Raw genomic sequence first — 27,160 nt, 5'->3', positions numbered from 1 at the left:
GTCACATTCGCAGAGACATTGTTTACACTTGCCAGTATATTTATACATTTTTTATCAATAACGCTCCTCCTCACCGGTGGCTTGAGACTTTTAGACGTTTCATCATGTAATGAACTCGGAAATTGAGCTTACGTCAGAGGGCTTTAAGATCAATGGAAGCCAATGCAGACAATGCCGTCACGTTAATTCGCCAGAATAGAACTGTTGCCGACTCTGCTGTTGACGTCTGCCGTTGTGCGTTTGCCCCCCAGTTGAGGCGGCGGGAGGGAAGGCCCTGCCGTGCATCGTGGACGTGCGGGACGAGCAGCAGGTGGCTACGGCCGTGGAGAATGCCGTGCACACGTTTGGAGGTATGCGCCCCTGCACCGGCGGCAGGCTCTGTGTGTAGACTCCGGGGCGACGATGCGTGCAAGCGGTGGCCGCTTGCCGCAGAGGTTCACAGTTCGAGCCCAGCAGTCGCCCGAGTTAATACTGCGGCTATCCTCATCGTAATCGTACGCGTCATCTGCTTCACAGTTGACGTTAAATGCCTTGTGTTTTTGTTCTCAAGCGAGTAGGTCATGTATGCTGGCGTCATGTTCCAAAGTGTCCAAATTTAGTTGATTACTAAAAAATTGATTATTTCGGAAAAGCCACGTTGCAAGATTGCCTCCTACTGACAGATTTAATGCTGGTGGCAGACCGGTGCTGCATTCACCTCGTGCCGCACAGGAACAGCTGCCACTGGAGGTCCCCTTGGCTAGGCTGCAGCAGAGCAATGCGATGGATGACATGGTGTAAGGTGCTTTGAGTTGCTGAAGCACTTCAGTGCCCTATTCATGCAAATCCTTCTAAATCCTCATGTGAACATTTTACAATGTGATCTACAACTGCGATTTCAGCTCAATAGCCACTTATAGCGGAGAATCGCACTAGAAGTGTCCGTTCCAGGACCAGTCGCTGCAGAGAACAACCACTGTTGATTACCCAACCAAGTGGCCATGAGTTTGTTGACCCCAAATGGATGATGTGCTGAATCAATCCTGAACAGGGGGGTTAACTCAGCTAGTTCCAATTGTGACCAACCTTGCAACTTTGAGACGGGCAGCCTCTACATATTAACAAGTATAAATGAACTTTGCACTACATTGCATGCGCCCGTGTGTGTGCGTGTGTGCGTGCTGTTTAGCACAGGGAGACGAGATGCACTTCACAGAGAGAGGCACACACTGCACTTCCCCAGGCTGCAAGATAAAATGGCAAGATACCATATTGAGCCATCCCCTGATTACGACGGCAGTACGTGTGGTATTTAGTGGGACCCGTGAATGAGATGGCATTCATCTACAGCAGTGTGATGTCTGCCCACCCAAGCGCTGTGTGTATATAGCACTCAATGTTCATACAAAGGAATTACAGTGATCTTGGGAAATTAAAACGCAAATGGACCGGTATTTTTCTTGTTTTTTTTTTGCTCGGCATTTGCTATATAGTGATAGTTTATATTAATCCGTAATTCCCATTGTGGCTTTTGTGAAATGTATGAAACCGCGATGAAGCAACTGCCAACATTAAATTCCCAGAGTTTCAATGCTCATGAAAATTCGATGATATTTTGTTAAAAAATAATGTCATAGCTATGAGATGCGTGATGATTGTCAAACTATGGACCAAGCATTTATTTTGTTTGCTTGTCTTGTTTGCTTGGGCTTTGTGTTGGACAGGAATTGATATCCTGGTAAACAATGCAAGTGCCATCAGTCTGACAGGCACGCTGGAGACCCCCATGAAGAAGGTGGACCTCATGACGGGCATCAACCTTCGGGGCACTTATCTCACGTGAGACATTCGCACAAATTAATATTTGCTTTGTCTATGGGTGTTTATATACCTATATGTGCAGTGAGTGAGTTAAATGTTTGGATTTAAAATGTGAGAGCGTGCCTGGTCTCGAGGTGATTCAGCGACTGGACTTTCACTGCGCCCGCGTTGTTGCGCTAATTCCAGTGTCGATACCGTAACTGAGATCGATAGCTTCGCCACAGATGGTGTAAACTCACCCGTGTTTACAGTTCAAAATTGCGACCAAGTAGTCCCATTGAACAGAATGTGGTTGTGCAAACTTTTCTAAGTGTTTTCTTTGGCTCGCACTACAAAGAAAAGCCATTTGGCGTGCGTGAACGTGTAAGGCAGTGTTTGATTTGTACTCTGTCTAGAGAGTCTAAAGCCACCGGGGCACGTCAGATGAGAAGCAGCCTTCACCATCACAAGCAGTGGTGCCCGGCGAGGATAGACAGCCGGGGCTGCCAGAAGCACACCCTGTTCTCTCTCCGTAGCGCAGGGTGTCTGCTTTACTACGAATGCCGCTAAACGGCCGTGACTTAATGAATGTCACTGCTCTTAGGCCAGCCCAGAGGATTACTCTGGGCTTGCTGTGCAAGCTCGATTGTGGCGCTTCTGAAAATCGTGTTTAAGAAAGTTAATTTGGTCCTCGTGGTGATAGTAATTCCTTTTAAGAGGGAAATAAAAGTGCGACGAGAAATTCGGTACTCGAAATTTCCTATGCATTGATTAGTTTCTTTATGAACTGACGATGAGTACCAACTCTACAGCTACAAACTCTTTTTATGCTTTTAGATTGCTTTTGTCTAAACCTCGACGTGCACGCGAAATCATCGTGCCCCCGTAGAGCAACATGGCCAACAGCCAGCAGCGATCACGTCCCTACCACATCGACACGCACGCACGGAATACGTAAGGAACCACTCATTGGGGCGCGTAAGCCTGGCGCCTAAGCGAAGGGGGTGGAGGTGGGGGGAAGGGTGGTGAATCATCCCACCCCTACCTTTCTGAAGGGCAGCCTGCAATTGTTATTTCTGATAGAGGTATAGAAATGGAAGGTCAGTTTCTATTTTAAAATAGCCAACATTTTATTAATGAATAAATTTACATTACAGACAATTCAAGTTATTACAATTTAATACATTTAAATCCAAAATTCAAGAATATGAAATAAAGTCTGAAATTTAGCCCAAAAAATAAAAAATCCAATATCGTTTTTTTTAATCCAAAACATATCCCTGCTGCTATAGACTCACCTTCCATACCGTTGCCCACATCATCATCATCTTCATCCTGCTCTGATAATCTAAGCAGCCTAACCCCGAGGTCTTATTCAGAAGATAAGATCTCATGTATGTAAGCAAGGTCGTTGTCTGCCCTCGTTGTTTTTAGTTTGGGGATGTCCCACAGTGGGTATGTTCACCACGGCCATGACGTCACATTCTTTGTCACAACAAGTATGTCTGTATGCTACCGATCTCTTCACTAACTTCCAATTCATTGAGTAACGGGGGTGGGGGGGGGGGCAACATGAATCTGCAGCAGGGTTCCTCTGGATAGCAGGACTTGTAGTAGAGGGGATAACAGATCTGTGGACTTCCACTGTTGTAGATGGCCTGCTTGGGCTTTCATAGTATCTTTTTAAACCATCATCAGAACAGCCACATCACAAAACTGCATGCTTATTTGATCAAGCCTCTAATCTGCCATCAGATACCAACGTTGAACTTGCACCTTGTCAACGAACTATATACCTCGGACCCGGCGCTCACATGAAACCTTTAATTCCTGGAGCCGCATGCGTTTCTTTCAGTTATTATAATACATGGTCCGTTTACAGATACTCTTTAAACATCGCCGGTAGACAGCCCTGCATTTGCAGCTCGGCATCCTGTACACGCAGCACGTTCCCATTACCACGTTTTGCTTTGTCTCTACATTTTGTCATAGAACCTACGTCACAGAATTTGCAATACGATTTGTAGAAAGTGCCAAGGTTCGTGGGTCTCCGTCCATGATAGCACGGTTCTTCTCTGTTCCTCTTTAAGATTCGGAGCCAGTCAGCTGTTGGGAAGAAAGTGAGTAAAATAAATTGGGTATTTCTAAATGGATCACCATGTATTCCATGAGACGTATTCAACAGTTAAGCGGCATTAAGTATGATATAGCTTAATGGCAGACTATGAAGATGTTCAATAAATCGACTGGGTCTCTTATAAAGACATAACATTGCACGGGTACAGGCCAAAGACAAAACTACCACTGTTGTCATCACCCCTTCATAATAGGTAAAGGTTGTATTAAAATAAACCTGAACAAACATTTACATTTTAACATTAATCTTTTCTTTTCCCGAATGTTCTCACTGCCGGCACGCTGTGCTGCGCGTATCGCCTGAAGCTGCATTATTACTCCGCGGTCGGGTACTGGAAGGTTTCACACACAGCCCACTGTACCCATAGCTTACGATCAATATCAAGTGAGATGTAATCCGTCTCCAGATATTGCTTTGTGTTCTCTGAGATTCTAGTGGGTCTGCCTCGGTCATTGCACATTTGACTGTGACAAGACCTGAACAGCATTGATACGCTATGTTTAAGAAGGGAAGCTATTGTGATACGTGCTCCTGGAAATGGCCTCATCAAAAGTCTCCTTGAATCTTAAATGTGCATGTCAACCTTTTGTGTTCAAGCGAGTCAGGTTATGCAGCTTATACGCATTTGAAAAATGGTTTCGGCACAATTACGTTCGGGGAGCTACAAGAAGAAGCAAGGCTTGGGCAGTGATTTGTCAATAATTGTAATTTTTTTGTTGGTAATCGTGTAGGGGCGGGTTGAGGAGAGGTCACGACATCCGTCATCTCCTCATCAGCTCAGCGGTCAATGACGTGAACGTTCGATCAAGGGATTCGTTGGGTTTCTCATGTTTTCCACGTGTGTGTTTTTTTTACGTATCCATGGCAAGTGCTGGTGTGGTTTTTAATGCAGAGCGGAGGTTAGAGACGCCGTGCTGACTGTGAAGTCTGTGGGCTTGGCCCGGGGCTCGTCACGGGGGGGGGCAGTGATGGGAACTCGACGGGAATGGCGACCAACAGAGAGAACGCGTCCCTAGAGATTGTCCACCACGGAGATGGAGTGATGAGATTGGCTCCGGTGCACAGGCCAGATGGATTATGGCATTACGAGCCCGTTAAGGATGACGAATGTCGTGGGGTCGTTTTCATCCAGCAGTGGATTCATCATGACTGATGGTGATGAGTACTATGACATCGTGCTTTGGGATATAGACCAGATGATGTACCACAACAATTACTTTATTGTCAAGGTGTTAATCCTTAAGATATATCTGACATAAATGGCAAGCTATGGCTGCTTTCTTTATAATAGTATTGTGATGTCGCTAAATGCATTTTCTTTTTCTGAATGTACCAACGTTGATGAAACTTTGAGTGATTGACAGATGGTGGTCTTTATTCTGGTGCTGAGTAAACTCACTAGGGATTATTAACACAGCCACCATCGCCTGCCCACTGAGCGGCCAAATGACCATTGGCAGGGCAGGTGCTGAGTCGCCGTGTGCAGCGCAGGGACAGCTGCCACTGGGGGGTGCCTTTGCAGTGTTTGAGATGAGATGCAAGTAGCTCATCTCGTGTAATGCTCAACAGACAGCAGTGACACGGCTTCCGCAGTGAACGACGCAGAGAATATATCACAAGATTGGTTACATTAGCTCTCCCACCAGATGGCACTCTATGTGCAGATGAGTGATTCACACTCCTGCTGGGCTATTCTACTCCCAGGTCACCACTGCTTTCACTTCTATTTGTAAATATACAAACAATAGGACGGACATACGCTTCGGTTCTTTCGGTAAAGTCACGTAGATAGGAAATAAATAAAGATTACGACGTTTCGATCGCAACAACAAGCGATCGTCCTCAGGTGAAAGAGAGAAACGTGCCTCTGTGACGAGGCATTATACAGAGGGGGAGGGGGGGAGGCTGTAAAGGGGCGAGAGGGTGGGGATAAAATTCAAAGAGGGCTTGGGTGACAGAGAGAGAGAAAATAAATGTGACATTTCCACCACCCTCTCGCCCCTTTACGGCCCCCCCCCCCCTCCCCCTCTGTATAATGCCTCATCACAGAGGCAGGTTTCTCTCTTTCACCTGAGGACGATCGCTTGTTGTTGCCATCGAAACGTCGTGATCTTGATTTATTTTCCTATCTAAGTGACTTTACTGAAAGAACCGAAGCGTATGGAATCCTGCAGTCACGAAAGCTTCTAATAAAAATAGGATGGACTTTGGTTAACTCTGAAAGCCGGATGTCAGACATTTAACCTTACAATTATTACTTTTAAAATGTCTTGATCATCAAATCCACACCTCTGTTCTCACGTGTGCCGCTGGATGGGAGGTGATGGGCGCGGCTGGGTAACTTCGTCGGCGTCATCAGCGGTGTCATGATGGGCGTGGTTTGTCGGGGGTTTCCTGCCTTCAGGAACAAGGAAGTGGGGGCAACCACCATTTATAAAGGGGCCTGAGTCATTGACCAGAAAATAAGAACATAGTTGACTCTAACATTGATTTTATTAAATAACTTAATCGACTAAAAGTTCGAACTCTAATAATATACAATGTAGAGGGGGGGTATGAGTGGATTTAGTTTGCGGTAGTAGTGTTAACAAGTAACTGGTGCAGTGTTACATTTTTAACATTCTATATACTCTATATATACCGTAGCCTGATGGTGAACATTTTCCAGCCAAGTGGTTCGTAAGAGTGACATTTGGGAGCGCAGGTACCCAAGGGAGGCAGGGGACGATTGTGGCTGTGGTGATTTCCCACCTTTGTTCCTCTGTAATGGCTGCCGTAAAGTTGTGGACTCCCAGTGGGGAGACCATCACGGGAGGTTTGCCTGCCGCAGGGGACCGCTGGGCCTCGTTTCTGTCCATGGGACTGGCTACGTCTGAATTGCTTGCAATTACCGTTTTTTTTACTTGTTGAATGTAACACCTTTTTACTTTCGGAAATGTATAAACCGTTTGGAGGGAGTGCTTTTTCAAGTTGAACTCGACCATGATAAGTAACCCAGCATTGTGCCTCAAGAATAAATGTTTTAATCAGTGCGTACTACCTGCTATGACACGGTTCAGAAACACGCGCCATAAACGAAGCTTATGGTATACAATTTGGAAGAGTGCGCAAAGATGCACGGAGAGATGCATGCTTAGGATGACATTTAGAGAGGGCAGGAGATGAACACGTGGACTAGAGAACATACGCAAGCTATTGGCGTCATCCGGGCCGTTAAGAAAAGCGAGTGGGCTTGGGTAGAGTGTGATGCCGGAGGGGATGAGGGCTGTGGGTAAGGATAATGACAACGGAGTGGCAGCCGAGGAATTGAATGTGTCCTAAACGGCGTGCGAAGAAATGGAGGGATGACATCAGGTACTTGGTGGATCATTACATTGCAGGACCCTTGGCAGCGGCCTGGGGAGAGGCCTTAGTCTAGCAGTGGATGGCTGATGTTTAGTTTCATAGTTTCATTTATTTGGTATAGCCCTGTGAGCCATTCGGCTCTTGAATCGGGTGCAACCGCAACAAACAAAAAAACAAAAACATGAACAAGAAAACATCTTAAAGTGACTTTGTGCATGTGCAAACAGAGAATCCAGGAAAAAAACATCAAAATATTCCTGAAATAGCACCGTACACCAACGCTGTGTGCAAAAATCCCAGTGGGATGCAAGTCAAACAACAACAACAACAAAACTTAAATTAAGGCCATCAGTCTAACTCCGTACTACAATAAACAATAACATAGCCAAACCAAAAAACTTTTAGAAATCACCAAAATAAAGCCATAAATGCAATGTAACAGTGATCATAGGAACTGATGATGATGATTTTATTTTGTAGGTTTTTTTCATGGGCATTTTTGGAACATTATGGGAGTATTAGAATTGATGTCCTGAAACCTGATCCTTGCATGTTCCTCAGATCTGCTGAATATTAAATTAATTTGCGTGTCAGTAGGCTGTTATATGCTTTTAACTCACACATTTTTTTAAAGAGAGTAATGAATCCCTTGACTTTAATCTTCACGACTTACAGTTTTAGCTCCAGGTTTATATCCAGTACAGTACCATACTTTAGTTCACAAGTCTTGAGATTTTATTTGCACCCTTGTTTTATCTTGTCACGTACTGTGTGCCATAAGTGGCAATGCTGCGGGTCCATACTCTTTGGTTCTATTCGGTAAAGTCACGTAGGTAAAAAATAAAACAACAAAAATCACCTGATGAAGTGGCCTTCATCGGGTGAAGGGACCTGATGAAGGCCACTTGTGTTGTGGCCGAAACGTCGTGATTTTTGTTGTTTTGTTTTTTACCTACGTGACTTTACCGAATAGAACAGAAGAGTATGGATCCTTGCAGTCACGAAAGCTTCAAATCTAGAAATGCTGCGGGTCTTTTGGCCAGTTCTCTACTGCAAGAGAGCTTCCTGCGTGTCTAGATTGAAAACGAATTTCTTCAGAATATTTTTTTGTGTTTAGTTTGTTGTTCTTCCCCCGTACCTCCGATTAGCACGGTTGGCTACATATGGTGCGAAAGAAGTTCAACATGCGTACATATTTGTCGCCTGTTTTCAGATTGCCGAGTTTCACTTTGTGGGTCGCTTGACGTGGAGTTGTCCTTGCTGTAACGTCCGCTTCCTGTGCAGGTCCAAAGTGTGCATCCCCTACTTGAAGAAGAGCAAAAACCCGCACATCCTGAACATCAGCCCCCCCATCAACATGAATCCCGTGTGGTTCAAGAACCACTGCGGTGAGTTGCGCACGCTGACAAGCGCCTGGCATTGCACTGCTCAGCCAGCCTAACCGCTCGCTCTGAAGCACGGCCATCTGGTAGACATACACACGTGTTCATTGCTAATGAGTTTGTGGGTAACAACTTGCCATATAAGAAGTTTAATTCACGCACGATACATTGCTAGTTCGTTAGTGAGCCTCCGCATAGAGCCTCCACTTCAGAATGATTTTAGATCTTTAACGATAATTTTGGATCCTTATTCAAAGGACTTAGATTGTGCAATAGTTTTAACATGACTTCTTGTTAAGAAAACTCACCCGACGTCACTGCATCACATGAACTGGTTCTCAATGCCGTTAACTAGATTCTTTACTACAGGAAGTAGTTTGCTGCATGTTTGGATACTGGTTGTTGTTTTTATTGAAGAGAAAGAGCACATCACCAGCCTGAATAACCACCGATAGACACGCTGAATAACTCATCATCCACCCAAGCCTGGTATACTCCCAAGGTAGATGCTTAGCAAGGAAGGAGGATGTAAGATTTACAGGTGCTGATATTAATATTTGCCAGGCCTGCTTTGGCTGTATACTGTATAGGCAAAGATTGCTCTTGGGCAGACTGCTGCATGTCTTATAGTATCCTTATAGTATCACACCAGGTGCTGTGACTGGTCCTTGCTTTAAGGCCTTGCAGCCTTTCTTGGATGAGAAACCGTTGGGACGAGGTCTGCAAGACACGCACTCGATTGTGCCCACGCACACACGCGCCAAAATAAGTGCCGGTGCAGTTTCACAACATGCGGTAATGCTACCTTATATGAAAAATGAATTAGTTTCACTTCATTGAAACATGAACATAAATAAACGTAACCCCCCCACCGAAGCAGAACCTGCCACCCCGTCACGCCACCCCCATGGCTCTCCTGCACGACCATCGCAGTGGCATGCAGGGCGATATGTGTAAGCTACTTCCACATGTAATAACTTGATTCACAGTGTATCCTCCTGGATTACCTAAAGGCCATTTAGCAAGCGTTTGCATTTCTTCCGAGCCTACCACCTCAATTAACACGACAGGAAACACACCTAACGGCTTTTTGAGTATACTTAAAAACGCACAACAAAGTCTAATTGTACTGCTTTGTTGCTTCCCTCATCACAGCTTACCTTTTTCGACACGCAATGTTTATTCGGATCATATTTACAAAAGTTGTAATTCAGAATAAATTCCCGTCGCTGGTTTTCGTGAAACAGTCCGGCGAAGCCGTGCTTGCTGCGTATGGAGCGCTCGAGCTCGCAAGCGAAAGGTTTCAACTTCAAATCCCGGCAGTGTTGATCTCACCTCGTCATCCATCGGAGACTCGAGCAAATCAAATACCACCGGGACTCGAGCAAATCAAATACCACCGGTGTTGGGGAAGTTATCGGTGGCTGCCCTTGGGAGAGACTGCTCCCTGTCACGGGAGTGAGGAGCTTCCATCACTGGCTCAGGGCCTTCTAAAAATGTCTTATCGCCCCGTTTTTGTCTTTTGACATTTGGGCTTGAGATTGGTAATGATTGTTGAGGTGTGGTTGATGGTGTGATGGTAATGCCTTTTGTGCTGTTGGCACTTTGAGATGTACTGCAAGGTAGTCGTGGTATAAAGAATGAACGATGACAATGTTGATGCAATGTTACAAACTTGTATTGCTTTCTGTGTAATGTCCATGTAAAACTGTGTTGCAGCTTACACGATGGCAAAGTACGGCATGTCCATGTGTGTCCTGGGCATGGCTGAGGAATTCCGCAGTGAAATTGCCGTCAATGCCCTGTGGCCTAAAACAGGTGAGCACTGCACCTGTGTGAGTGCCTTTGTGATATTTTTGTCATGTCATTCCCACTCAATATGTCCATTAAGGACAGGGATTTGCATGTTTTAGTGGAGCTGGATTAAAATATGCAGCAACTCAAAGCGCATTACAATGCATCACATCTCAGCCATCCCACTGCCCTGCTGCACTACAAAGGCATCAGGGAGCACGTACCCAGGGGATGAATTAACACGACTCCACACCTCGCTGACTGTGCACATTCACAGAAGGAACCCTTTGCCTTGGGGTGACTCTTTCATGGGTAATTGTTCTTCCCCTCCCCATCCACAACCGCTCTCATCCCTTACCACAACACAACTGAAATGTCAAGTATTAGCATCGTTTTTTAGATATTTAACTCTAGTGAAGCTGAGTCATCATTTTCTCTCCATGTAAACTAACATCCCCCTTGACTGCAGGGGTGCTGCCATGGTGTCATGGTCAGGGCACTGGACTTGCATCCAGAGGCGGCCAGTTTGATCTCCCGTACGGGCGGTGCATGTTTTGTTTAATTTTCTGCCCCGTCCCTGTGTCCACCCTGCTGTACGAATGGGTTCGCCAAGGTCGATTGGCAGAATAGGTAGCATCCTTCGTGAGCTGCAATGCTTGGTGATCTGCAACCCACAGCTGCACTGTGTCTCTTGGCCAGCTTGCGGCCTAGCAGGTTGGGAGTATCATGGACTTGATGACATTTATAAGAATAACTAACTGTCTATGAAGTGTCTGGTCACTAGTGTGCACCACAAGACTTGCCAACCTTTTAGAATTGTCAATCAGTTTAAATGCCTATTAATGGATTATGTAAAAAAGCAATAATAGAAACAAAAGGTGGGGGAAAGCCCACGTGTAATTATTTCCCTGTCAATAGTTTCCTCCGAACTGCTGCGATGCTCAGTGGCCTGATGGATCTATTAGGAGCCCTCGCCTATTAATGTCTGGCAGCATTGGCTTCATTCTGCCAATGAGACACTGAAGATCGAAACCGGTCCAGAGTGAACTTTTATTAAACCAATGTTGCTCCCAGAAGGCCATACGGCCGATAGGATCTGGAAATAAGTTATTTCATGTGGTGAGACAGATTTTCGGGATGTAGGCATATTGCCTGCTTACGTATAATAAGAATAATAGCATCTTCGCTGGGCTGATGATGTCGCCTCTCGTCGGTTAGCAATCCACACGGCGGCGATGGAAATGCTGGCCGGGTCTGGCATGGCCAACCAGTGCCGCAAGCCAGACATCATGGCGGACGCCGCCTACGCCATCCTGTGCAAGCCGACGAGTTTCACCGGGAACTTCGTCATTGACGAGGATATCCTCATGAAAGAGGGCATCACCAACCTCGACATATACCACATGTCACCAGGTACCGTGAGCCTCTCTACCACCGGATGACGTGTGGTTATTCTATTATAATTATGATTGTGATGGTGATGATGATGATGCTTGTTTACCCATGAAAGCCTCACTAATTCTCAAGACTTTTTCAGGAGGATCCTGCGAAAGTGTTTTGTTTCGCAGTAGAAGGGCAATGTTGCAGCTGATATGTGTAATCCCAATTCAATAATTTACAGGTCATTTTCAGAATTTGGATGTTGGTCCAATACCAGTTTACCTTGTATGTTGTTTTAGCTATGAGAAGAACCTAAAGGAGACCCATACAGAACAGGGGGAGCACAGGGTATGATGGTGACCTCGACACCCATGGGAAAGGAAGGAGTTTCACAAATTCGTGAGATCCAACAACCCTGACATCCACAGTGCTGAATTACAGGCGGCGGAGCAGCGTAGCCGCCACCACCCTCACCAGCTCGCGCTCACCGGGTGCAGTGACGTACGGACATGTGGCTCCCACAGCCCACAGCTGCCACGTGTGAGCAACACACGTTTAGGGACTGCACGGACCACGCTGTTGATGCAATGGTTTAAATAACTTGCCAGTTACATTATTAGCACGGTCTTATAAAGTAAAACTTCCGGCATGTAATCAATGAAACTGATGCTGGTGAACACTTCTTGAATATTTTCACTCGCATAATATGGATTAATGATGAAATACGAGTGTTTTTATCGACACAAGTGTTAACATCGTTGATTTAGTAATATTAACAGCTGCACGTGCTTATATTTACTCGCGGTACCGGTATAACAGGTGTATTTTTTTTCTTAATTAAAACCATTCACAACAGTCGTTCGTCGTTGGGAAGACGAGTCACTCAATCACCCGGCCTTGGTGGGTGTTGCCCGCGGTGTCTGTCATCGCTGTCAATTACCAGAGCAAATATTGAAGATTTAACGCATCCAATTGGCAGCCTGCCTTGTATGATTTTATAAAGATGTTGAATGTTTAATATTTTTGCCAATGAATATGCGGGCCCCAAGATAAATGTCACAAGTCACCCCTTAATGATTTCTCGTTTGTCAATGTTGCTGAGCGAGGGAGGTGTTATTCGGCAGCAGCAGCTGTGTAACAGCTGTTTGTGATGTTTCACTTTGAGTCCATTTACATGTGCCAGATGAGATTTGGATTAAAGAAAAAGGGATGTTTAAGGACAATTTTCGACCCTTTTTCAAATTTTCAGATCGTTTTGATAATGGAACAATGGAACGCGGTAGTACAACCCGGCAACACAGCGGAGAGCAGCGCTGTGGGGTGAAGTTGAATCCCGTGTGAGCTGCTCTTGCACAACGATGGCAACCCAACAGTCAAATTGCTTGCTAGCTGTAGCTAGATGCCGAGGAGGTCCCGACTTGAGTTTAGAGCCTTGCTAATGAGAAAAACATTATTTTAAAGTCGCTCACAAGAGTGCTTCTGTAGAGCGTAGCGATATGGCATGATCACTATGGTTGGACTGTGTGGCGCGTTGAACTCGTCCGCACTGCGACGCACCTGGGATCCCCTCCCGGTTGTGTTTAGATGGGGCAGGGCGGCCGTTACGTGATGCCACGCGTGAGAGCCACAGCTGGGAAACCACAATTTAGCGGGTGAATCACATTTAAATTAATAAGGAGCGATTTAAACCAAATGATTCGCAGAAATGTTCCGCTGTTGTTCCAAGGAGAATACAGAATTATTCCGCTTGAAGGTTCAATGCGTTCCATGCAAGGCTCAGGAATTTTCCCGAATGTTCATTGATTTTATTTCGGAACAGTAAGTGAAGGAACATTCCTGAATATTCCATCAGTAAAAATTATTCATCACAGCACAACATAATAATTAAACCTATCAGACAGTCGGATACATGACACTGTATACTGTACACAGCAACAAAAGCATACTATCCATAATATAGGTTTTTGGGTTAGATCGTGAAAATATAAATCCGTCGATAAACCCACCACCACCCAATACAGCCAATTAGTAAGGTTTGTCACGTAAACACAACATGCCAATTCGGTACTAGTACCGGTGTGTTGGAGAGTAAACCCACAACATTTTAAATTCGAGTATGACGTTTCGCCAGTAATTACAACCAGCCGCATCAGGCGGCAGCCAGAGTTGTCGCCTGTTGATGCCAGTTGTAATTACTGGCGAACAAAGTTTTAATCGTTCCCATTAAAACCTTGTTCTCAAGACTCGTGGCGCCTGACGACGCGTCCCTTATGATTACCATTGAGGCCCGAGGCTCGTAGGGCCAGGCAGGGGCATGCTGCTCCATCACACTCGGTGTCAGCGCCCCCAGGGACACCGACCAAGGCACTGCACGGCCGTTCTGTAGCACGGGGTTGACACCCTGCCATGGACATGTCGTCTCAGGACAAAATGTCAAACGTTAAAAATAATTGTGGGAGGAAGATGCATTTGTTTACAAATAATGAAACATGAAGAGCGTTATCGGGTCGGTACAAATGCGCAACGCGGTTTTGTGTGATCGGACACCAGCTACGTGACAGTGTATTGCCGTAGATCAGATACGTGCGTTAGAAGGCATCCATATGCCTGTTGCAAAATAAATATCTGCCGCACATGAAGGCAGTTTTGCCGGGCAGCTCCGACACAGTGGTGAGTCTTGAAGCGTCTCTTCCTCCCAGCACTTCCTTCGAGGAGTCAAACGGATGAAAGTAGCCGAGCTGCAGATGGGGGGGCCGCGTGGTCGCGTGAGGGTGGGGGGGCTGCACACCCCCCAACCGAGATCAAAGATGGGTTTGATGCTTTTACATGCCGCATAATGGCATGCGTTGCCATGCTGCGGGCACGCACTCATTCTCTCGGTGTTCCACGATGCTTTCAGTGGATCCTCACCTTCAAGTGCTCGCGGAAAATGCACTGTACGACACACGGTGTGTCGGCGGATGTGAGATGTTCCGCCGATGGGACGCCTCGCAGACTCCGCAACAGCGCTGCGTGTGACCTTGCCTGCTGAAGGGAATGCGTTTGGATGTGTGGGTACGATGGGTAAACCAACCTGGCCTAGCCCGTTGGCTCTGTGCTACACTGACGCTTATCGGATTCGTTGTGAAATCCACGATTATACAGATCATATACGTATCATATAATCAACACTAGGATGGCTACGAAGTGACAGTACTGTGATATATCGTACGATGTAAGGTCCACGATAATCGTGTGTTTTGCAAAATATCGTTATATTGTGAATACCGTTCCTCTTTTTTTATACAAATGATTCTGACAAACTAATCTTAAAATAACAAACTCAGTAATTGAAGTTCTAAATAAATCTTTCTAATTAAATTAGTGATTTGAAAAACTGTTTTGCGGAGTAATTGGCAGCTTAGTGGTGGCTATATGAAGTCATAATTTCATACTGTTGTAATTTATTTAATTCTTTCATGCACAACTGACAGTGTGCGCTGCGTAATAAGCGTTATGGATTTTAAAGCTACAATGATTTAAAGGCGTTGGCATATGCTTGTGTTTACCTACTGCAGTTGAAGAACTGTGGTTCTGTATTCGTACCAGAGGTACGACAAAGCACCAATACAAACACGATAAAAAATATACAGTCACAAAGTTACAGAAAACAAATTTCACAATAAAAATGTTACATCGTGAAAACTGATATCGTATCGTGAAAAATGATATGACGAAAACCCTAATGGACACTGTGACCTTACTGCTAAAAGAAACGTGTGGAATGTTTGGTAAGTGGCGGTGATGGATGTGGTGCTGCGTACTGATCGTTATTGAAGCGCTTCACTCTTGCTTGCCCAGTACAGTGCTAGGCAACTCGGATTATATTGCATAGCAGCTGAATACATTGTCATTTTGAGGCACCTTATTGCAACGATAGGAGTGGGTTTAAAGTTAGATTGTGGCAGGGAGCACAAGGCAAGCTAATGTACATGGTAATGCATATTGTTTTAATCCAGTGGGACCCTCGCGTGTAAAAGGTGGAATGGAATATGAACAGAACTTTAGACACGGACTCATAAATGTGTTAATGCTGCTGCCGAGAGCTACGCAGCCAGTATGCGAATGTTGGAAGCTGTTAACATACGCAATGCAGCTTTCTTCACGTGTACTTGTGGATTATCATTATTATAATTCGATGCAGTTACAACGTGTAAAGTACCAGAGCTCTCCGATGCGTTTCCTACTTGTAAGAGGCTCTGTTCATCACGATGTCCGACGTTTTGCTCCGCGTGCTGGGAGCTTCTTCAGAAGGGTTGATGGAAGAGGGTAACGAGGGTGAGCAGCTCCCAGGATGTGAAGCGAAATGCCGGACATTGTGTAGAATCACGCCCGTCGGAGAACGCGTGCAGCGCAACTGCGCAAACCCACGTGGTGACGAACGCGCGGTCGTTGGCAGCCGTGCTGAACCACAATCACGATGAGGAAGTACTCTGACCCCAGCCAAGTGACACCGTGCGGCCTATTACAAGGAGCCAGTGACATCGCTTGACTGCCCTTACTCTCGGCGCCATTCGCCGTGGGTGTCCGTGGCGGGTCAGGCCGAGACAAGAGTAGGCTCATGCAAACAGGTCACTCTTGCAAATTAGACTAATTCTCACTCAGTTAAACAAATAACCACGATTTGAACGGTCCCGCTTGCTCCATATTTCTCACAAGAGCTCACGGCTGTTGAGATTTATACGCAGTTCAGTAATGCTCGGACGCTTGTACAGTTCATTTGGGTCTCTCTCCATCCCGGTAATGGTTTTTTTTGAGTGACAACATGATGCTCCTAACCACTAATGCAACACTGCCATTAAATTTCATGACCCACTCAGACATGTCTGCAACATCCACTCCTCCGTAAGCAGCCAGCATGCCTCGCGCAGCACTGTCAGTGCCTGGTGCACTTCTTTAGAAGAGAAACACTGAGCCATGAATCTGATTGGTAGGCTCCATGCTGGTTGCTGTCATGTTTGCAATTATGTTTCCATCTCGCTGTGTGCTCCTGGCAGAATGCGTGCATCCCGTAGTGTCAGCTGGCTTTCCCGTCTATATATCCTCTTTATATATAAACCGCTAGCAAGCCCCGTGCTCCTCTCTGTAAATCCTGACTACATCGTTTGCCACTTTCAGCTTATCGTGTCTGCTTTTCAATACTCTCTTACTGAATGATACGTTCTTTAAAAGTACTATTAAAATGTTCTTGATAGCATAGCCTTTTAAGGTTCTCAACATTTTGAAAATCGTAGGTATCAATATGTTATATACTGCACATGAATGCTGCTGTGGTTTAATGGTTAGCATGCTGGACTTTTGAATTGGTAGATATTATTAAACTCAAGTGATGCTGAGTCATAATTTCGTCTTGCATCTAAACGACAAGGTTACTGCCCTCTTGAGAAGCTGGTATGTCGCTGTGGTTTAATGGCTAGCACACCGGACCTACAATCTAAAAGCGGTTGGTTTGTTCTCCTGGCGCGCCATGACAAACAATAGACGCGTTTCTTAAATCCCTCCACCTCTGTCCACCCAAGGGTATAAATGGTGAGTACACTACAGTCGATCGGCAGATTGCACGTGTTGGGGGTAAAGTGTGGGTAATCCCACCTCTTCTACGACATACAGCCGGCATGGAAGGGCAGGATAAACACCCTGCAGAGGGGATCTATAGAGACCCCTATGGTGGAGGCCCTTATTCCAGCAGTGGCATAAGCAAACGATTTCAGGGCTGCACCTCTACCTTTACAATTGCCCACAATGCAGCACAGCCCCATGGCCGCCTGTCATGGCACGGTGAACGCTCGTGGGTTTTTTGTACGCGCTCGCTGTCAGGAGAGCGACCGTCGAGGGTAACCCGGCTATCGTTGCGATCTGCGATCCGCAGGCCACCCGCTGCTGCCTGACTTCTTCCTCGACGAGGAGCCCGAGGACTTGGTGAAGAAGATGGAGGAGTACGGTGCGTCACTCCACCCTCGCCGCCGCCTCATTAAAGACACCGGTTGACATTTTAACCGCGGCTTTTACGCCGTGTCACAGCCTCTTCTCGCATGGCTGCCTCTCTTGCCTAACCGCGCTGGGAGAGAGATGAGGCGCAGCGTCTGCTGACGTGGAAAATGACCGCCACGCGACGCACAACGAAGCGGGCTAATTTATTATTGCGCCACCTCGGAGCGTTGAAATTCTCCTCCGTTGAAGGGAGCAGCAGCAGGAGGCTGCTAATTGACAATTCATCACGTGGGGAGCGGTGGTGCAGCGGTTAGCGCTACGCTGCGCCATGAACCTGGCGACCCGCGTTCGATTCCCGATCACGGCCAACACCAGTGACGATTATCTGAACCGGTCCTGGGCCTCTCCTAGGTCAACTCAGCCTCAAATGAGTATCTGGTGCGGTGGATAAAAACATTGCCACTGGGGAGACAAAAGCGGTCGGGCGTGGTGCTGGCCACCCACCCCCTCGTGTACCGTACCAGCCTTCATAGGTGCTCGCTAACAGCACTTGCCCCTACAGTCTGTTAAGGCAATACGGGGGATCTTTTGTGTGTGTGTGAGTGTGTGTGTGAGAGTGTGTGAGAGAGTGTGTGTGAGTGTGTGTGTGGTGACGTCACCGCCACTTAGTGCCGAATGGCGGTTGTTGTGTGTGTGAGCGCGCGAGTGGGTCTCACACTCACGATGTGCCTGTAGTGTATACCACCTGCACATCATTCTGATGATGTAAGGACAACACCTCTTTGGCACCAGTTCACTTCTCATCAACCACAATCTCTCTTCTGTACCGGATAAGAGGTAGGATGTTATGGGCGTGATGATGCATCAATCAATCTATTGTTACGCTCGTGATACGAGCATGGAAGCGTGCGCTTTTTTCATTCGCATAACTTCTGTCCGCAGACCCCACGGGTCATAATAAGATGACTTTATCACCGGCCGCAGTTACTTACACGTAAGCTCTTTTATTAGAAATTCTCTCTTAAATCAGGAAGAATTGACCGCTGGATAATGGGAGTTGATGCGGCTTGAGTTTGATCTGTGGATGCTGGCAGGCGTGGATCACAGGTCGCGGATAAGAGAAGCGTTGAGCCACGTGTCTTCACTGGGTTTCCTGTCTTATAAACAAAATGTCTTCTCAGGTACCCTCTATAGTTTGCCCACTTGTGTTGAATGCTCGTTGTGGAATAAAGCATCTGCAGATCGTGGCGCTCGGTCTTTGGAGCAGCCTTGTACGAAGCTGCAGTGCACATCTAAATGTAAATAAAATGCAATGTAGAGAATGTTAGCGGGTGCACCTCCCCCTGATTTGCCATTACATTAATTTAAACCAGTGAAGCGTGTTCTTGTCAACCTGCCAACTGGTTACGTCTCAAAATATCGTACACATTTCCATACATGAGAGCGTACATTCATTTTTTGGTAGTGGTAGTAATAGGAGTAAGAATAATAAATAATTAATGGTTGCCATCAGGTGAGAGATGGAGGCAATTGGATCCGTACACGTGGTGAGGTTGCAGGAGGGAAGGGGAATCATTCCTCGCATCATCTCACCGGCTCGTTTCTTCAAGATGAAAGACACGACATTATGTCTTCAATTGCGACATCTGCTCCTTCCTCCTGCTCATGAGAAAAATGGCTTCATTCCTGGGATCTACGGAGTTTTTATTGCTATAGAGGCTGCTTAAGATGCATCTACTGGTTTCAAGAATCTGTCTCTAATCATGCGTTGTGGTTCCATATTTCTTCCCAAGGGTTTACAGCCATTTCATCAATCTCCTTTTTTGCTACTTTCACGCTCGTGGCTAATTCAATTTTTTAGTGTTCTCTAAATAATGTTCTCAATCATTTCCTAATAGTTTTACGGGGTTCTGCATATTCTACCGGTGTATGCTGTATTTGTTTGGCATTGCCATTCATTTTCCTATCTTTCCTCTCTTCTTTCAAGTACCTTGTTCGCTGTTGCTCTTGGCTGTTTGTCGTTGGCTGAAAGATATTCTTAGTATCTCCACATGGGCCTAGTTCTTGGTCGTTAAGATAACTTGTTATGTTCAGGCAATATCCACCTTATAAATGTAATGGGTTGGTACAGGGGTGATACATCGCCATTAAGCTGTACTGAACACTTTCACAAGGAGCCCGTTTTTTGTGATGTGGGAGATGATTACTCATTTTTGCAGCTGATTAACTTGTCTGACGCGAGGACACAATAACTCTGTCTCGCTACCGAGGGTACTCGGAGTTATACATTTCTACATAGGAGCGCTTTAACATCCATTCCTAATGATGGCGCATGTGGCCATCACGTTTGGAGCACAGGCGGGCGGGGGTGGGGGCGGTGTGCGTGGAGAGTGGCAAAGACAAAAGGAGAGCGGTGGGGATGATTACTCCCCTACTCCCTTTCACAGAAAATTTAATTTTGTTGAAATATATAGAGAAAATACATCGGTTTTTTTCATTAATTAAGGGTCCTTTTAAAAAATCTTGAAATTTTTGGATCGCCCACCTCACAACTAAGTTTCTTAGTCCCCCGTTTCGTGGGTGGGGGGCACAGTTTGATCTGCAACTCGGCGGGGGACGTCCGGCGTTGACGGTGAGAAGACGCGGCAGCCTTGACGTCAATGTCTTCAGTCGCGCCCCGCTGTGTTAACGATGGAAGCGTGAATCACGCCGCATCGGCGACCCACTTTGCCGCGGGAGCAGAGCGGGGCACGCGCCTCACCGCGGCTTCGTGTCGTCGTGTTTGTCGGCCCTCAGGTGGGAAGCCGGCATTCAGAGCCGGAACTTCGGCCGGAGGCGAGGCCGGGAAGCACGAGGGCCCAACGCCCATCGGCAAAACCTTCGAGCGCATCCGCAACTTCCTTTCCGCCGACGTCGTCAAGTCCACCGGTGGCATCTTCCAGTTCGAACTCTCCGGTATTGTCACCGATACTCTCGTTCCTTCCGGGCTCGCTTTCATCTTGTCAGGACTGTACAGACGCTGCCCGTTTTTGTCGTTTACACTGACGGACGAGGGCCTCTCCCCACGCCTTGGGGGACTGTGAAGGATATTTTGACCGTACTTCACCGTGCCTTTTGGTGCCGGTTGGTAAAGGTGGGAGGACTTCAGGATAATAGTGGCTTTGCTGCACTGCAAGAAAACAAATAAGCCTAATTAAGTGAAACACCAAATTTAATTTAAACAAGTGGTTTGGTCATTCGTAACATGGCTGAGACCATGATTTCTCTAAACTTGAAGACCTGTTTCACTCATAGGCAGCTGCCCAGGTCCGAATTGCCCATGGAGCAAGACCAAATAATTCACTTGCTGCTGCAATCCACGAGGGTTACACTTGAGTTGTGCGAACATCGTTAAATCGCCAAATTAAGCGAATTATGAATCTGCCTCATATAATGCATATGTTGTTACACAATCCGCTTTCATTCCCCATACACACGAAGCAGTGTCATTGCATAGTTCCCATCACACGTGGTACCGAATGGTGCCTTGGCGAGCGGACTCGAACCCAAGGTTTCAGCGGTTTTAGCTCCGTGCTCAGGCGTTGCGTTTAGCCACCTGGCCATCTGCCAAGCAATTCCTTCTTGGGCCATTGGGTTCTTCAGCACAGCTGATCCCAAATAATTTTACTGGCTTTGTTGCATCATCAAGTTAATTGGCTGGTTGTCTTGTGCTTGCTTCATTCTTACGATATGGCTCTAACATTAACGTTATTGGCCATCTGAGCGGGGGGGGGGGGAGGTTGAAGCCTGATTGGAGGACGCTCAGACGTAGCCTGCCTCGTAGGTGTTGGGGCCTGTATATTTGGCTGGTTGATAAACTGGTTAATGGTGTTTCTTTGGCACCACTGGTCATCTTCCGATATTCCAAGAAGAAGAATCTTCCAATGATATATTGCGAATCAATTATTATTTTTAATCTCTCGATGTAGTCTCTAGGTCATTCAAATGTTGATGGCCCATTTTTATTGAATAGACTGAAAGCAGATCCGATTTCATCCTTTTTCTGCACTTTTAAAGCCACCTCGTGTTTGACCGTAAACACTCCGAATTGGCTTTGCTCCTTGGTTAGCATTTTAGTGGCAATATCCGGAGAAACTTCTCTTCTGTGCACGCCGGGGCGCCTTGCGCCGTCTTGGATCGGAGACGCTAGATACGAGCACACCCTCTATCGGAACAGTTCTCTTATAAGCACCACGTCGCTACATTACACTGGTGGGAGGAAGGCAATGGGCGACTTCTGATACAAGAGCACTACTTTGGATACAAGCACAGCTGGCCGTGCTCCCAGAGACGTAGATGAGATGTAGATGCTCATCGAGGCAGCGGTCTCGGTGTGCACGTAGAAGCGCCGCTGCGAAACCGATCCGCCCTGCAGCAGCCCACGTTCACTGACATTTTCCCTGAATCGCATACATGCATGCATACAAACATACATACAAACATACATACAAACATACAAACATACATACAAACATAATAGTGTTGCTCGACGCTTAAACTTTGTTCAAAGTGCCGGGACATGTGTTGGGAGCTGTGAGCAGTGCCGCTTTGGCAACCCATCGCGTGCCGGCACGTTTCCACCGCTGCCTCTAGCCCGAGTTTGGAGGCGAGATGTCTCCGTTGTTATCGGGATGGATGGCAGTGCGCATCTTCACACTGGTTTTGCGAGAATGCTCAGAATGCATCTTCTGGTTCAGTTCTTGTAGCGCAAGGTAAACTAACGGGTAGAGTTCTGGGTAATGTAACATTACCGGGCGATATCTTCACAAAATGCCACTGAATATTTCCGTTTTATAGTAGTTCATATCTGTTATTTGATGCAAGCCTTTTTGATGAGCAAGGAGTGCTCTTTCATATTTCACAAATGCAAAGCTTGGTCTGAAGTCCGTGATTGGACATCTGAAACTATTCCTCAAATGAATGCTTCAAAACATTACTTAATTTTGTTCGGTCCCATATATAACACAACAAGAATGAAGAAGAGCAGAGGCCTGCATCTGACTTTGTTTGAAGTTTATATTGTTTTAAGTTTATATTAAACCTTTTGCTCACAGCTTAGGTATAAATGTGTTTTTCCTATCCTCGTAAAATCAAATCCAAACCTAATTCAAGACAACTTTGTTTTTTCTCTGTGATATTGCCCGCTTCGTATTACTCCTTTGATAAATCGACGATGGAATTTTCGAATTTTAGAAATGGAACAAATCACAAAATTGCTCGCGTGCCGTGACGTTGCGTGTTTGCCGTTCACACGTGTGCTCCGATGTGTGCAAAGTCACCCGTGGAAAAGGCAAAGGCGCAGCCCTGCAATTTCTTGCTCACTACTGCCGATGAAAGGGCCTCCATTAGAGGAAGCTCCAGAGAGCTCCTGTTTGGGGGTATTTAGTCTGCTCTTCCACGCTCTCCAGACGCCTTGGAAGAGACGAGGGTACTCATAGTCCCATCGTCTTAACTGTGGCGAACCCATTTAGGCAGCCGGTGTTTAATAAAGTTGCCCATTTGTTTGAACTGCTGTGCGGGGAGACGAAAAGGGCAAGCTGTGGATTGCGAGTGTGGTGGGCAAACCGCTTCACTGCATCAGGGGGTGAACCGCTCCACCGTGGCAGTATCCTCATTCCTGACTTGATGCTGCAGACAATTCTGTATCAATGTGGCAGCATTTTTTTTTACCTTCAGTGGAGAGGTATGTGATCATATAACTCTTGATATTAACCAAATGTAAGTACTCTGCTTTGGCCCACAGTCAAAGAACACATTCAAATTAAGGTTTGATGTTGATGTTGAACACAAACCAAGGCTTGCCGTACGTGCGATTGACTGTCCAGACTTGTGGTTCCATATTGTCGATCTCTTGCACTTTGCCTTGCTGACAAACAGCTTGGTCCGTATTGCCTGCTGCAACATGAATCAGAGACATGGACAAAACGGGCTTGGGCAGGACACGTCACAGCCACAGCGGACGATGGCTGGCGGTGGAGAAATGTTTGTGGGCTTGGGCAGGAGAGTAACAGCGGAGTGGCAGCCGGAGGGGACGCGCCCGATAGGACGCATGCCATGGAGATGGAGCGACGAGATCAACTCGTACGCAGGCGCTGGGTGCGTTGTTACATCGTAGGACCGCATGAGACGGCAGTGGCTTGGGAATGTCTTCATCCAGCGATGGATTGTTGAATACCATTGGTCATTCCCTGAGCCAGCATTTTGGCAAGTATGTGGCTTTGAATGTGGTTGTTCACGTATTTGTGTGGCTTACACAGTTTGTCCAAAAAACATGGAAATCCTAATCAATGATGTTTCATTTGGAACAGCTGGCATAAGCATCGTAGGCGGGGGGGGGGGCGATGTGCACGTCCTTCAAAAGTCTCAAGTGTACGCGTGCTTCATTGCCTGTTGGAGAGTGAGAGTGTCCATTGTGTCGACTGGCAGTCCTGATCCAGAGAGTGGAAATTCCATTATTCTATGGCAGGAGAAAGTCTCAGCTTAGGCTAAGTGGCGGTAGATGGACACCGGGCCTAGTTGACCCTTACCATCACGTGACTGTGAAGTCCTCGCGAGCGTGCGCCGGCTGTGCGCTGGCAGGCGCCGCACCTCCTCCTTAGCAGGTGACACGTCGGGTGTGATTGATCGCGTAAATAGCGCACGTAAGTGGCTGCCGCTCGTTTATTGTACATTGCCGTGAAATTAAATTTTTATGAAATGCATGGTAAAAGAAATCTAAAATAATTGTCATTGTAAAGATGATGTGCTCGTCGTAATATTGCAAGGCCGCCACGTTTATTGTTAGGCTGCAATTTATGTCCCATAGCCCTTAAACTGTGGATATGGCAAATATCAAATCACTCCGAAGCCAAGGTGTCTTGCCATAACAGAAGAGAAGGATGATTTTAAAAAGTGGAAGTGATGGGGTGTGCGAGGCTCTATCCGTGCGTTAGTGTGATGTACGGTCTTGCCCGTGGCATATTAAGGAAAGCCGTCCTGGCTGCACGAGTGTGGTGATGTGATTTACGCGAGACTTTGATGTAACGTGCTGCTCCGTGATATTCTACTCGAGCCAGAGCCAGTGGTGTTGGTTCAATAGCCAGATGCACTTGCTGCACTGAAACAATTAGTCTAATTAAAAAATCAATCACGTTCTAAACGCGAGCCTGGGCTTCAGCCAAGTTTTCTTGGTGCGGTTGTTTCATAGTCTTTTGCCACAATTAGTACACATTCTACCCCATAACGGCTTATTTTAATTGGAATGAAACATATTGACTTTACATTCATGTGAATTCCCATTGCATCACGTTTTTCAGTTGTCAATATTTTAGCTGCCGTTCGGTATTGTTATGTTGGCATCATGCTCTCCGTCTGCCAGATATTGCCGTGAAGTAGATTGGGCTGAGGGTGGCCCTGAGGCTGGCTCAGCCAAGCAATGTCGAACGATCTTACCAATGCAACACCAATCGCATTGCAGCCTCCTGCCTGCGAGACCATGCACTGAGCTGCCTTCTCTGCCAATTATAGCGAAAATATTGTCAGCATTAGATGGCACTAGGCAGCCACACCTCACGACGAGTGTGCATCGCTTCACGGAGTGGAGGACGGCCTTCCGCGACCAGGGTAGGCGCATTGTCGTGGCTAACGACGTCCAAGGCACCGCCATCCCTCCACGTCGCTTGCCTCTGGCACATAGCGCAACCGTAGGGTATATGTCAGAGGTTTTTGTAGCCAATGCAATTATCCGTATTTATTATATTTGGGTTAGGCCACACGGTAGTTTTGCGTCAAAATTCTTGGGCTGTTGGGTTGTGTATGGTAAATGACAATAATTTTGACATGCAACTGCCACGTGGCCTAGTCCAGCAACGTGGATCCCTGGAGCACAGCTGCCACTCGTCCTCCTAGTCCTATTCCACTGTGTCCCACCACCGCTGGTATCCTCCGTGTCCATCGCCGACTGCCGATTGCCACTCACAAGGCTCTCTGGGTGACCTGCCCTGCCCCGTTGCGTCCCAGCATGCCACCCAGCATCACCTCCCCGCCCTGATGGAGTCTACACTGCTCTCTCCCTCTTCTATGCTCAGGTTCCCAATTGCTTTCCCGGTCTTAACCATGTAACTCCTAACATCTCCCCATGCACCGACACTAAAAGGCCAGATACGTTTTTTTAAAGTTGCTTTGGTCGTCCAAAACTTTGATCATGAAGTAGTTCTGGCTATAATATTTCAGTTTATGTTCGTCAAAAGTAGTGCCTTTGGAAAGCTAAACTTGATAATGAAGGCAACTTTCCGGAGTGCCTAAAGAAAAAGAACGTCATCAGTGCACACTACCTACAGTGCCACACGTCCAGAAACACGGCAATTAACTAAAGATAATGGGGGGAAAAACTGAAAAGTGTGCCGAGTAGCATGGAGAAGTGCATGCGTGGATTACATGCGTGCGTGTATTACATTGAGAGACATAAAGAGGAACACGCAGATCATCCCACAAATACAAGTCAGAGACATCGTATTGGTCTTCATTCGCCATTGGATAGCTCATGGCTGCTGAAAATGATTATGAGTGACTTGGGCCAAGCCCGGTGTCACCTAGATTGCCTTGCCTGGGGAGGCACAGGGACAGGAGTTGCGCTCAACAGAGGAGACGAACACCGCTCACTTGAGCCTCAAGTCCCTTGGACTTTCTTGGCTGCTCACGGCAGGGACGACGTCGCTCGCGGGGCACGAGGGAGCGTGGGGACGGCACGGCGCACCAACGTAACAACGGAGTGTCGGCCTCGCCCCACGCTCGCACCAGCCGCACGGTGGCAGCGCCGGAGGCTCCAACACTGCCGTGGGGGCGACCGCTGCTGTCTCCGTGAGACGCCAGCCGCGTACTTCCCATGGTAGTGCGGCACTCCTTGCGCTGACCCCGCACGGATGATGACAGGTTGAGCCGCCCTCCAACTATGATTTTAATTCATAAACCTTGCGATTGTGAGACGTGTACTCGGCACAGCACCACTCGGCCTGATTATAGGGTGGTGGCGCAGTGATGACACTTATGCCTTTCAGCAAGAAGTGCCTGGGTTCGATTCCCGACTCGGGCGCCTTTCTGCGTGGAGTTTGTGCGTTCTCCCCCTGTACCGCTTCATGGGTTTCCTCCGGGTCATCCAGTTTTCTCCCATAGCCAATAAAACATTGTAACTGGTATTTGCCAAACATTCCATTGCTGAAAATTATCTTCAAATTCCTCAATTGAGATTGTGCCTGAACACAAGTCTTAAGGCTCGTTGAGGAATTCCTTGGTAAACAAGCAGAGTGATAATAGTAATGCATACTTCATCATGGCTATAATATCACAATCATAATGC

General features: G+C 46.8%; 1 protein-coding gene across 1 annotated transcript in view; it reads left to right on the top strand.

Moving 5' to 3' along the window:
* Positions 1–27,160, top strand: part of HSDL2 (hydroxysteroid dehydrogenase like 2) — a 54,394-nt gene that overhangs the window by 10,696 nt on the left and 16,538 nt on the right. The window contains exons 3-9 of the mRNA XM_032965891.2: positions 252–350; positions 1,704–1,818; positions 8,546–8,649; positions 10,363–10,461; positions 11,656–11,850; positions 17,726–17,797; positions 20,584–20,742. Of these exons, the coding sequence (XP_032821782.1) occupies positions 252–350; positions 1,704–1,818; positions 8,546–8,649; positions 10,363–10,461; positions 11,656–11,850; positions 17,726–17,797; positions 20,584–20,742 (843 nt within the window). The remainder of the gene's footprint in view (positions 1–251; positions 351–1,703; positions 1,819–8,545; positions 8,650–10,362; positions 10,462–11,655; positions 11,851–17,725; positions 17,798–20,583; positions 20,743–27,160) is intronic.

The sequence above is a fragment of the Petromyzon marinus genome, chromosome 35 (assembly GCF_048934315.1).
Source record: "Petromyzon marinus isolate PM22_M1 ecotype Great Lakes invasive population chromosome 35, UKy_Petmar_22M1.pri1.0, whole genome shotgun sequence".
Lineage (NCBI taxonomy): Eukaryota > Metazoa > Chordata > Hyperoartia > Petromyzontiformes > Petromyzontidae > Petromyzon > Petromyzon marinus.
The sequence above is the reverse complement of the archived record's forward strand: the minus strand, read 5'-3'. Positions and strand labels throughout refer to the sequence as shown.